Here is a 10,542-nt window from a genome sequence, read left to right on the forward strand (position 1 = left end):
CCACCTGGTCTCCTCACATACACCTCCCTCAGCCACTCTTTCATCATCTCCTCATCCATCCAGCCCTTTTCATTTGCCTTAATAACGACTCCAGCTGGAAAAGTGTCTTTAGGCAACTTCTTTCTCTTAAAAATCACAATCCACGCCCACACTTCCCCCTTTAACGTTCTCATGGTGGTTTCAACAGCGTCCGCAGTAACAACACGCATAGGGTGCACTGCACTATATGCACCTTATAGTCACGATAATACGGTAATATGGGATCTAAGTATTGCTCTCTTTTTTATAAATATGTAACTGTGAACATTGATGTAACTTAATCCTCATATCTGCAAACAATCGGCAACAAAACAGGATCTGGTCTTAAAGTGGCTCCAATTTTATTTAAACCTTAACTTAATGCTCAAAAACACAAAACATACTCCTCACTGGCAGCTTTTCGAGTCAAAAATACAATGGAATCATGCTGTAACAATACGGTGGTATACATTTTTTTATGAAATATAGTTATATTCTTCCAACCATGGAAAAAAAAAATTGCATCAAAGTATCACACCACTTTTAAAGATTGAACCAAGTTGGGGACCTCTCATGGCCAAAAGACTGATCTTCACTACTTAGACATTAGATTAACAAAGGGAGATTGCTGCACTGTGCAGAGCGGCTACAAGAGCAGGAATCATTGTGTTGATTGTAGAAAGTGGGAGTTTGTTTACAGTGCAGGCGCAATGTGGTTAAGTTAGATGCTTCCTGGTGTGAGCCTTCCTGCGTTTTCTTGTGATATTCTCCAACCACTCCTTTTCACAGACAGGGCTGCTGCTCAGACACAGAATTTATTAGAATTATTCAGAGATCCAATGGAAATACAGCTTTTATATGTATTTGATGAAAAAACTGCAGAATAAAATGTTTCAGGATAAAGACTTTACTTTTTTTTTTCCATTTCTGCGTTTCTCAACCTCTTATGTAATTGTAAAGAAACCCTTTAGTGCTTTGATACCACGAGTGTTGTGAATAGGTAATTAATCTGAACTTGAGGTAATGTTGCGTGGTATTTCAGCAGTGGACTGACTGACATTGTCTTGCCTGTAAGGTAAAAAAAAAACAAAATAAATGAACCAATTAATCGAATCGTATCGTGGTGTATTCTTAAGTATCGAAAATAATCAAATTGTTGGGTAAGGAAATCGATACTGAATCGAATCGCCATGATGGATGTGATTTACACCCCTGCTGACCGGGTATGTTCATCTGACACATTATGTAAACACCATGATTGACAATTAGGAGGACCACTTATTTAGATGATCCACCCGGAAATAAAAGATCATCCTCTATACCTTTATAGACCAGGTCATTATTTTATTTTATTTTTTTTAATTCTCTGCTGACTAATCATACACTTTAAACATGATCTACTTTTTATTATGATTGTTAATAGTCTTAACTGCTGGAACAACAAACGTTTGTTTATTTTGTTTATGAACATAACACATTAAGATAGTAGGAGGATTATAGTAAATTAATATTTTGCACATTGAAAAAAATATACATCTTTCTTTGTTTTCTCTGGGTCATTGCTGATGTCTTTCCTGCTTGGTATCATGTTACTTCACTTCTCCCGAGCAACAAACTCCTGCTTTTTTAGACCAACCACCATCAAGCTCCCCAATTAATTAAAAGTTTTAGTTAGCTACGTTTGGCTGCTGCTCTCCCTCCTAAATTCAAACGTAGCATCAGCGTTGAAGCCTGTTCTTTTACACACAGCTTCTGTGTCAAGGAGCAAAACGCTGTGCTGTTTACACTGAAGAGAATTTCTTCGTCACAGAGCAAAAGCATGTCTCGATTTGTGCAGTTCAAACGCTCTCCCATCCTTGTTGTAATCATCAAACCCAGAGTGTCAGCGGGTGGAGTTCACAGGCAGTGCTTGGCATAAAACACCTGTTGGGCCTACCGTCTGTGTCCTGCTCTGACACCTCCCCTCTAAACCATGCCTCACGGCCCAAAATATTCCTTAACCGCCAATGACGCACATGCAGCTGCTGCCAGCACTTAATAGAGGCTTTTCATGCTGTCTGTGTCTTTGATTTTTACCTTTAACTTTATTACACCTATAGTCCTACCTTTTGGCTTTTAAGTGTTAGCTTTGGGTGTTGCTGCGAGCTTTCCCTCGATTGGGGAAAAAGGGGGAAAAAAAGACATAAAACTTGTGTTGGGTCTGTTTGCGTGCCTTACCCTGCTGAACAAGTTCCCCCATGTTCCTGGAAACTCTTCAGGTGTCAAACGTCAGCCACTGAAAATTATAAACAATTAAGATCCCCACTTATGTAAACATAGCATGGTGCCATTTGTTTGCGAAAAGAGGGTGAAGATTGATTTGTTATAATCACCACCTGATAGAATGCGGCTAATTAAAAATGCTCGTTATGTTGAGATTGCTTTGAGTTTTCATCACTCAGAAGAGGATCCTTTTTTTTCTCTGTAGGTAGAAAGATTCTGGCAGCTTTTAGGATGTTTCTTATTGTTCGTGCATTCTGCCAGTAGAGGTGGTTTGTATCGAGCACATCTATTCCCGAGACATTAGCGGGCCTTATCCGTAACGTTTTTTTGTTTTGGTTACAGGTACATGACTGCTCTGACAGACTCTGATGAAGAAGATCAAAGTGAGGAAGAGGAAACAGCTGAGGAGCAAACGGCAGAAAAGTTATCCGTCCTCTTCGAACGAATCGACCGCTTGCGTCAGGGTGACGAGTCGGACAAAAGGGAAACCCTGAATATCCTTTTGGAGCAAAAAGAGGAGGTATGTTTGTATTTTTCCATTTCCTTAACTGCATACATGACAAGAGTTTTACCTAAAGCTTTTATTTACTTCTGCAGTTTGGACAGAGCTCAGAGTTTCTATGGCGGCTAACCCGAGCTCACTGTGACGTTCATGACATCAGCGTCACTCAGGAGGAGAAGAAGACCCATGCCGAAAATGGTAATCAACCTGCTTTTGAGCCTCTTTCACAAAGATAAAACAATAAAAGGCTCAGAAACATTGTTGCTCGTCCTACACCTAAAGAATAATACAGTTTAATCTGCAGGATCTATTTCAGCATCTTTAGATACTTTGACATTAGTGCTACTAAAAATAATCCTAAAAATTCAGCTAGTAGGCGATCATTTTTTATATTGGTCGACTATCAAATGATTATTTGATGTTTTTCTTTTTAAATAAATGAAGCTGCTGTACACATTACAGAAACATATTTTTCAAATTTGAATTTGATCAAAGTATTTAAGTTAAATTCAGCTAAGGAAAACGCAATCATTTTATTATTCAGAAAGTTTAATATAAAAAGGGGCCCTTTAAACACGTTCTTGGTAAATGGGTTAAAGGTGAAAGGAAAAAAAGAAAAAAGGGGTGTGGGCACGGTTATATATGAACATAATTAGGATATCATAGTTACAGCATGAATTAAACTTATTTATACTTTCATATTTATTAACTTTACATCTTGAAAAATTGATTGATTCAAAAATATCCAGTTAGCAGTATTTTTTTAAGCAACGAGGCAAACCTTCTTACTTCGGCCAATTTACAGCTGTTAATCTGTGGGCGCAGAGGCAATGTTCTTCTCCGTCTCTGTTATTATAAACTTCTTTGTGTCACTTAGTGATCATGGGTCACGTTATTATTTTCCGGTCCGTTCCGGGGTTTAAATTAGGCTAATTGCGGGTAACGGGTCGGGCCTCGGTTCTGAACTCTACCGATCTGTGTGGACAGTTTTGAAAAATCAAACCTGTGCAGGACTCTGGCAGGAGCTGCCTAAGTGTCCCCAGTGTTTATACATCAATGTTTTTTGTTGGGATTCTGTAGCAACATCACATCACTATCTTAGGGCTCGGCATATGAGCTACAGCGTCTTTAGCTGTGTGGATGCAAATTTATTCTAAGCTTTTAACAAAAAGATACTGTGCTTGGCTTCATGTGGACTAGGCCTCAATCTCTATTAGTGTGATTGAGCTTTTCGTTCAATTTAAATGTAAATTTAAGGTATTCTTATACCTGATTCTTATAAATAAACTGTCAGGGTAGATTATTCGTCCACCTGATGGTGTGAAACTCAAACACTAAGCTTAGCTAAATGATGCATTTAAAAAAGTATTAATAGACTTTTAGCATTCCGTGGGATGTTATCTGATAACTGCCAAAAATGTTTTGTTTTTTGTTTTCAAATCATTTGAGCCATAATTGAAGGTTCATAGTAAAGTGATGATTCGTTTTTAGATTTCATGCAAATGAAAGTCTTTGGATGTAAAAGATTTGAAAAACATTTCCATCTTCTGCAACTTTTTCCAGAACCCATGACGAAAGCAAACATTTCCCAGCGACCTTTTTATAGTACAATTAGTACTACAGACGGCTGCGTTTGTTTTCTTTTTTTTTTCTCAATGAACAGAGCTGTTTTTTGTGAGCCTTCTGTGATCAAAACTGGATCAGCCTGTTTCTCTGAACTTAATCCTTCCTCATCTCTCATCAAGTTGGCCAGGTTCTTTTTTATAGTCGTCTGTGTCAGAGAATCCGACAGTAACAGGGGACATGGGTATTTCAAAAACAGTTGCATTCATTTTGCATCCATTTAGATATTAGTCGAGCGGAGTTATATTTGTAACTAAACATTCTACACTTTTTATAGGCTGTGTTAAAAGAAAAGAGAACCAGGGAACACAGAAGTCTCGTTAAAGTGTTTGATACTAGTAGAGTAAGGAAAACAAAAATGTCTGGATAGGACAAAAAAACCTGTTGTCCCAGATTAAGTAACATCTGAAGCAGATGAGGACTTTAGTTCAGCTGCAAAATTCAAAGCTGAACAAGCATCTGTTGTAATTCTGTACTCAAATCTGAAAATGCTTTCAAGCCGGGGACACACTGCGATATTTTCAATCGTTGTATGCAGCTAAAGCTCAAACTGTACGACGAAACCGCAGGGCGCAGGGTTTAAAAGTTTGAAATTTACAATTCATGTTCACACTGTGCGTCCCGAAGCTCTGATGCGACCTTACGATGGCCGACGGAGTTTCAAACATATTTGATTTTTTCCTGACCCTACGATTCCTGATTGGGAGAAGGGTCGTGAGAGGCTGATCGCACATCGTTACCAACGAAAAATTCTCGCACGACTGGAGAATCGGCCCGAAAAGGGCAAAACATCATACAGTGTATGCCAGGCTTTACTTCTAATATGTCCCGTTTTGTTTTCTCTTTTATAGCTGTATCAGATCACTGTCCTATAGGGGTACAGAATTAATGAGTGGCGGTCTAGTGGTTGGTGATTTGAGTTTGAAACCCACTCCCACAGACTGCCACTCTGGGTCTCTGAGCAAGACCCTAAACCCCACACTGCGCCCCAGGAAGGCAGCCCACTGCTCCCCAAGGGGATTGGCTACATGCAGATGTAAATTTCTCCAATTGGAGCTCAATAAAGTTCAATTATAATTATTATTTATTATAATAAGGGTTTCTTTTTTACATTCTCACTTCTGATATTCCATTGCTGCTTAGGATGGTTATGAAAGCACCTTTTGCATGTGCAGCCTGATTTATGGAGTAAAACTGCAGTCAGTGTCCAACCTGACATCAGTGATGGTGCCCAAAATGGGAAAACTCCCACTGAGTGTTGGAAGCACTAATATCACCATCCAATTTCCTGAAATCATGCAGCCCTATTTAAAAACAGTCACTGGTATCATCAGAACCAAGAAGTGCTTTTTCATCCATGTTGTTGCTTGCACATTTTTTTTGGCTCCAGTCCAATTTTTTACTTTTTCAAAGAACTCTCAGAAATGTGCATTTTGTGGGTTTTTAGTCACCCCTCCATGTTGCACATTTTCTTTAATTCAGTTGGAGTTTGCTGTTTTGGTTTCTCTTTTACTGTTCAGTCTATTAAAGGTTTTGATTCCTGTAAATTTTAATAGTATTTTTTAGACTTTTTAAAGTAATTTCTAATGATATGTGAACCTCTTTGCTTCCATTTTCCTTTTTGCTCCTGGATTTCCCGACTCAGGATCAATATATTTTTTTCTTTATTTTCTTTTTTATAATACAAAAAAAGAAAAAGAGGCATGGGATTTGTTATTTTTGTGAAAAATTAAGTCTTTCTCCTCTTTTCCTGTTAGGTAAAAAAGTTGGTGAAGAGGCCATAAGAGTCAATCCCAGGTGTGCTGAAAGTCATCAGTGGTACGTTTTTAACTTTTTTCTTCTTAGATTCACAGATTTTTACTTTACTGAACAGATATATTCAGAGCTTGCCCTAAAGTTTTTCATTTTCTGTAATTTTAACTAATAAGGTAAAAAAAAAAAAGAAATCGGTCATCATCAGCTTTTACCCGTTAATTTGTTTTAATTGAACTTTATTGATCTCACAATGGAGAAATTAACTCTGCATTAAACCCATCCCCTTGGGGGAGCAGTAGGCTGCCATAGTGCAGCACCAGGGGAGCAATCGGGTGTTAAGGGTCTTGCTCAGAGAGCCAGAATGTCAGTCTGCGGGATTGGGTTTCCAACTCACAACCTTAGCATTCCAAACCCTAACCACTAGGCCGCCACTCCTAAACCATATGTTAGTAATAAGCAATTTATGTTATTTATTTGAAATTATATACAGTCCAAACAAGCTGAAAGAGCCATATACAAACTAACAATTTGTCCACATTTGGCTTTTGAATGGGATCTTTGCTCATTTTTACTTCTTCCTTCTGTCACATATATTCAAATCTTTATTTTTTGTAGAAAAGCACTGGTAATGTACCAACTAAACTCATGCCTGGCTTCTGCTCATGTAGCTGACGGCTGTAGAGTTTTCAGGCCGGTCTGCCTCACCTTAGCTAGCCTCTTCTACCTCACAGACTTCTACATCTCGCCAAAATGAGTGAATTCCGTGAGATTCTTCGGTTTTGTAGTAGATTTTCGTTTATCAGAATTACATTATTTATTTATTTACCGTCTGTTTGCTAAATTCCACGATTCTGTCCACTCATCACAGTAATCATAGCGCCCAAATCACATTGTGATCCATGTTGCGTATGCGCCTCTCTCTATCACGTGTCTTCCTTCCACTAAACTTTCAGTTGATGTTTGTTTGAAGATTACACCTGTTTTTGAAAATATAAAAAATCCAGAGGAGAAGATTAATTGGCTGTCGACCTGCTGTCTAAGAATTTATGCTGTTGGTTTTGTCTTGGAGCCAAACTATTGTTGAGCTGATAAAAATAGATGTTAAGTGACAGAATAAAATGAGTAAAAAGAGGTAATTTCCTATAAAGAATGCCTGCTAATTGGAATGATGGGATGTTCCATGAAGCTGATGTTCCCATGAGCTTGTATGTTTTTCTGAGAAAATGCAACATTTGACAAAACACAACAGCTTAAGAGAAATGTACAAAACGGTAATTAATTTAGATTTTTAAAGAGGGCAGAAAACGAGTAAAGTTCTGGTGTTTTCCTTGGCGCTCTCATCTATACTTGACTCCCTTCTGGTTTTCTTGCTTTTAACCAAATACTTCAGAAATGAGTAAAAACGTGGCTGCAGTTATCTGGTCCTGCATATTTATGAGATAATGAAGCTTAGCTTCCCTCATGAAGCCGATAGCATCACATCCAGTTTCAGGAATGTAAACAGAGCAGGGTTAACTTGGCTTAAATATACTGACAAATGTATTTAAATACCTCCTGTGATTAATGTAGCCGCGATACGGCAGTCGCTGTTCCTGTAGCGGCTAAGCGTGAGTTCTGCCTGTGTTTATATATCTATGCATAGATTGAAGGCTTTAGAATATCAGACGAAATTTAAGTCTTCCTTTTTTTCACTTTCACTTTTGTTCTACATTTTCCAGCAGATTTGTACCAGAAATATTAATAAATCTGCAGTTTTTGGAGGTCAGTTAGTCTAACAGTGACTTAAAGTTTTGCTATGTGCTTGCCTTGCTTTAATTAGGACTTGGTAATTTTGCTGGCTCCTCTGTGTTTCACATCTGAAAATGTACTCATGTCAGAACTTGACTGCTGATTAAATGAAGAATCCACAGCTGGATCTGTGTAATTAAGGCTGCAACATCTGACTACCATGTGTGTCATGTCAAATTACATTGGATAGGTATACAATCACATATAATCAACTTAAAAAAAGTTTATTCAACATTTCCTTAACAGCCAGAAAACCCTGGAAGAAAATAATCGTCCAGGAATTGTTTTTGTCATGGGAGCGAATAATTAGCATTGGTAAGTTAGTACCATAACTTCAGAAGTATTAGTATATCTCTTTTCATTTTGGTGGTAAGAAATATTTATTTTGTTAATCTTTTTTTTTTTTCATAATTTTCTCAATTGAACAAGCAAAGTTTAAGTTATGTAGAAAAAGGTCATGCAGTTTGCCAGGTTGAGAAATTAGATACATCATCTTAGTTTTTTGGGTTAGAATATCTTTGCCTAGATTTTCTTTTTTTTTGTGTACCTTCTACTAGAAGAACAGGATATTGCTCACCTTCTTTGTTTAACAAAATTTTAAAAATACAGCAAAGTCTAAATAACAATAAAATATTTTATGTTAATGGTCCGATTGATTGTCATACTTAACAAAATTGAAATATCTGGTTTATAAAAATCCAATGCTGATTCAATAATCCGTTTTAAGAAGATTTAAATTTATCTGTATTTTTTATCTTTTTTTTTTTAACCACGTTACATTAATGAAAGTTAAATGGACTCTTTTGAATCAGAACCTTCCTGCTAGAACAGGATTTGAGAAGGAATAGCAGGTAGGTGACCCTGATCAAGTTATCGTCTGTGATTGTGACCATCTCTTCACCTTTGGGGACGGTTAAAGTTCACGGCAGTTTCATTAGGATGAAAATGAGCAAGCATTTCTTTGTTAGAACGGTTGCTATAGATGGGTTGAGGGTTACAGGAGCTTCACAGGAGCTACACGTAATGATCTAGAAAGCCTCATGTAGAAAGTGTTTCGCAGAATGTAGAATTCGGTACAATTCTACAAGCTTTTTTTTTGCCAATTATAGCAGCTGTAGCAGCTTTATTTGTTTCACAACTAGCAGAGTTAACTGATAAGTCAAACTCTTACCAAATCCGGTCGGGAGAAACGTGGAAACATCTTCACATCCACAATGGCAAAAAATTGCGTCTTTTTGCTGTTTAAAAAAAAAAATAATAGAAATAGGGGTTGTTTCAGCTAAAACCGACATGTTTGTTTTGTTTGGCTTCAGGCTCTCGTTTACGCGTTGACATCAAAGATCTCTCTGCATTTCGTTCATTTGAAACATATCTGTATCGAAACTAATGCATCTGTTGGTTCCTGGCAAGATGTATTTTATGGAGTTAGTGAATTTACAAATGTCATGACAATTTATCTTGCTCGCAAGATAATATATAATGATGTTGCCTAATAAAATTGACAATTGCTTCAAAGTAACTACATTTGGATTACAGTTGAAGGATTGCACAAGACATATGATTGCACAAGGCTTACAAGTCTGAAGCACTCGTAAAATATAGTCATACCTCAGAGGAGGTTAATAGGAGGGAATCGCTCGTCAGACATGGGCAATGTGGAGTCAACAAGTCATCTCCATGTCATGTATTTAATCTACCCAGCCAATTAACCAGGTGAGTCCAATCTACATAGGTTAATTCACGGTGAAGATTGGACACACCTGCTTTAGTGGCTGGGTAGAACAAATGCATGACATGGAGATGACTTGTTGACTCCACATTGCCCATGTCTGCTGCTCGTATGAACGATTTAAGAACAAATTTGTTTCTACGAACAATTCTTCCGTGAGGCCCAGTGTTCTTTGGAGAGAAACGACAATAGATCTCATGATACGTAGACTTATTAGCACAAACACCTCGTATATCTGCAACACAATGGTAGAGGTGATTATTTACTTTGATACAAGGCATTGAATGAGTTTGTTACAGGGTCCCCGCGGGTCCTTAAAAAGTCTTAAAAGGCATTGAATTCTTCAAAATAAAACTAAGGCCTTAATTGGTATTAAAATGTCTTACATCAGTCTTTCGTAGGTCTTAATTTTTAAAACATCATAAATAGGATTATTTTGATTACGATTTATTTTTTTAATCTAAATAAAACACTAAAATTGACCTTTTTTTTTATTTAAAAAAAATAATGGCTAGCCGTTATTGGTTCTGTCCCGATAGCGGAACCAATAAAAGCATTGTTGCGGCCGGGACATTTGCGCCATTAACTTTTTGTCTAGAAAATATGATTAAGTGTAAATGTAATGAAAATTGTCTCCAGCCAAGAGTTTTCTCCATGGCTAAAACCAGGGAACATTCATGAGGCTCAGTGTATTTTGTGCAAGAAGCAATTCAAGCTCGGAACGATGGGACTTAAGGCAGTGGAGTCACATGCGAAGCGTGAAACACAAAGTGTCAAAATGGAGTTAGAGAGAAACAGCCGGTATTTCTCAGTTTTGTTCCACCCTTGTCTCTGCAACGCCTCTACTTATCACCAAACCCAAGTT

The 10,542-nt window shown here is 37.5% G+C and overlaps 1 protein-coding gene across 1 annotated transcript in view; it reads left to right on the forward strand.

Annotated features, from left to right (window-relative positions):
* Positions 1-10,542, forward strand: part of rmdn2 (regulator of microtubule dynamics 2) — a 52,346-nt gene that overhangs the window by 18,972 nt on the left and 22,832 nt on the right. Inside the window, exons 3-5 of the mRNA XM_015379905.1 lie at positions 2,623-2,800; positions 2,878-2,980; positions 6,163-6,223. Coding sequence (XP_015235391.1) covers positions 2,623-2,800; positions 2,878-2,980; positions 6,163-6,223 — 342 coding nt within the window. The remainder of the gene's footprint in view (positions 1-2,622; positions 2,801-2,877; positions 2,981-6,162; positions 6,224-10,542) is intronic.

The sequence above is a fragment of the Cyprinodon variegatus genome, unplaced genomic scaffold, assembly GCF_000732505.1.
Source record: "Cyprinodon variegatus isolate N-32 unplaced genomic scaffold, C_variegatus-1.0 Scaffold11, whole genome shotgun sequence".
Taxonomy (NCBI): domain Eukaryota; kingdom Metazoa; phylum Chordata; class Actinopteri; order Cyprinodontiformes; family Cyprinodontidae; genus Cyprinodon; species Cyprinodon variegatus.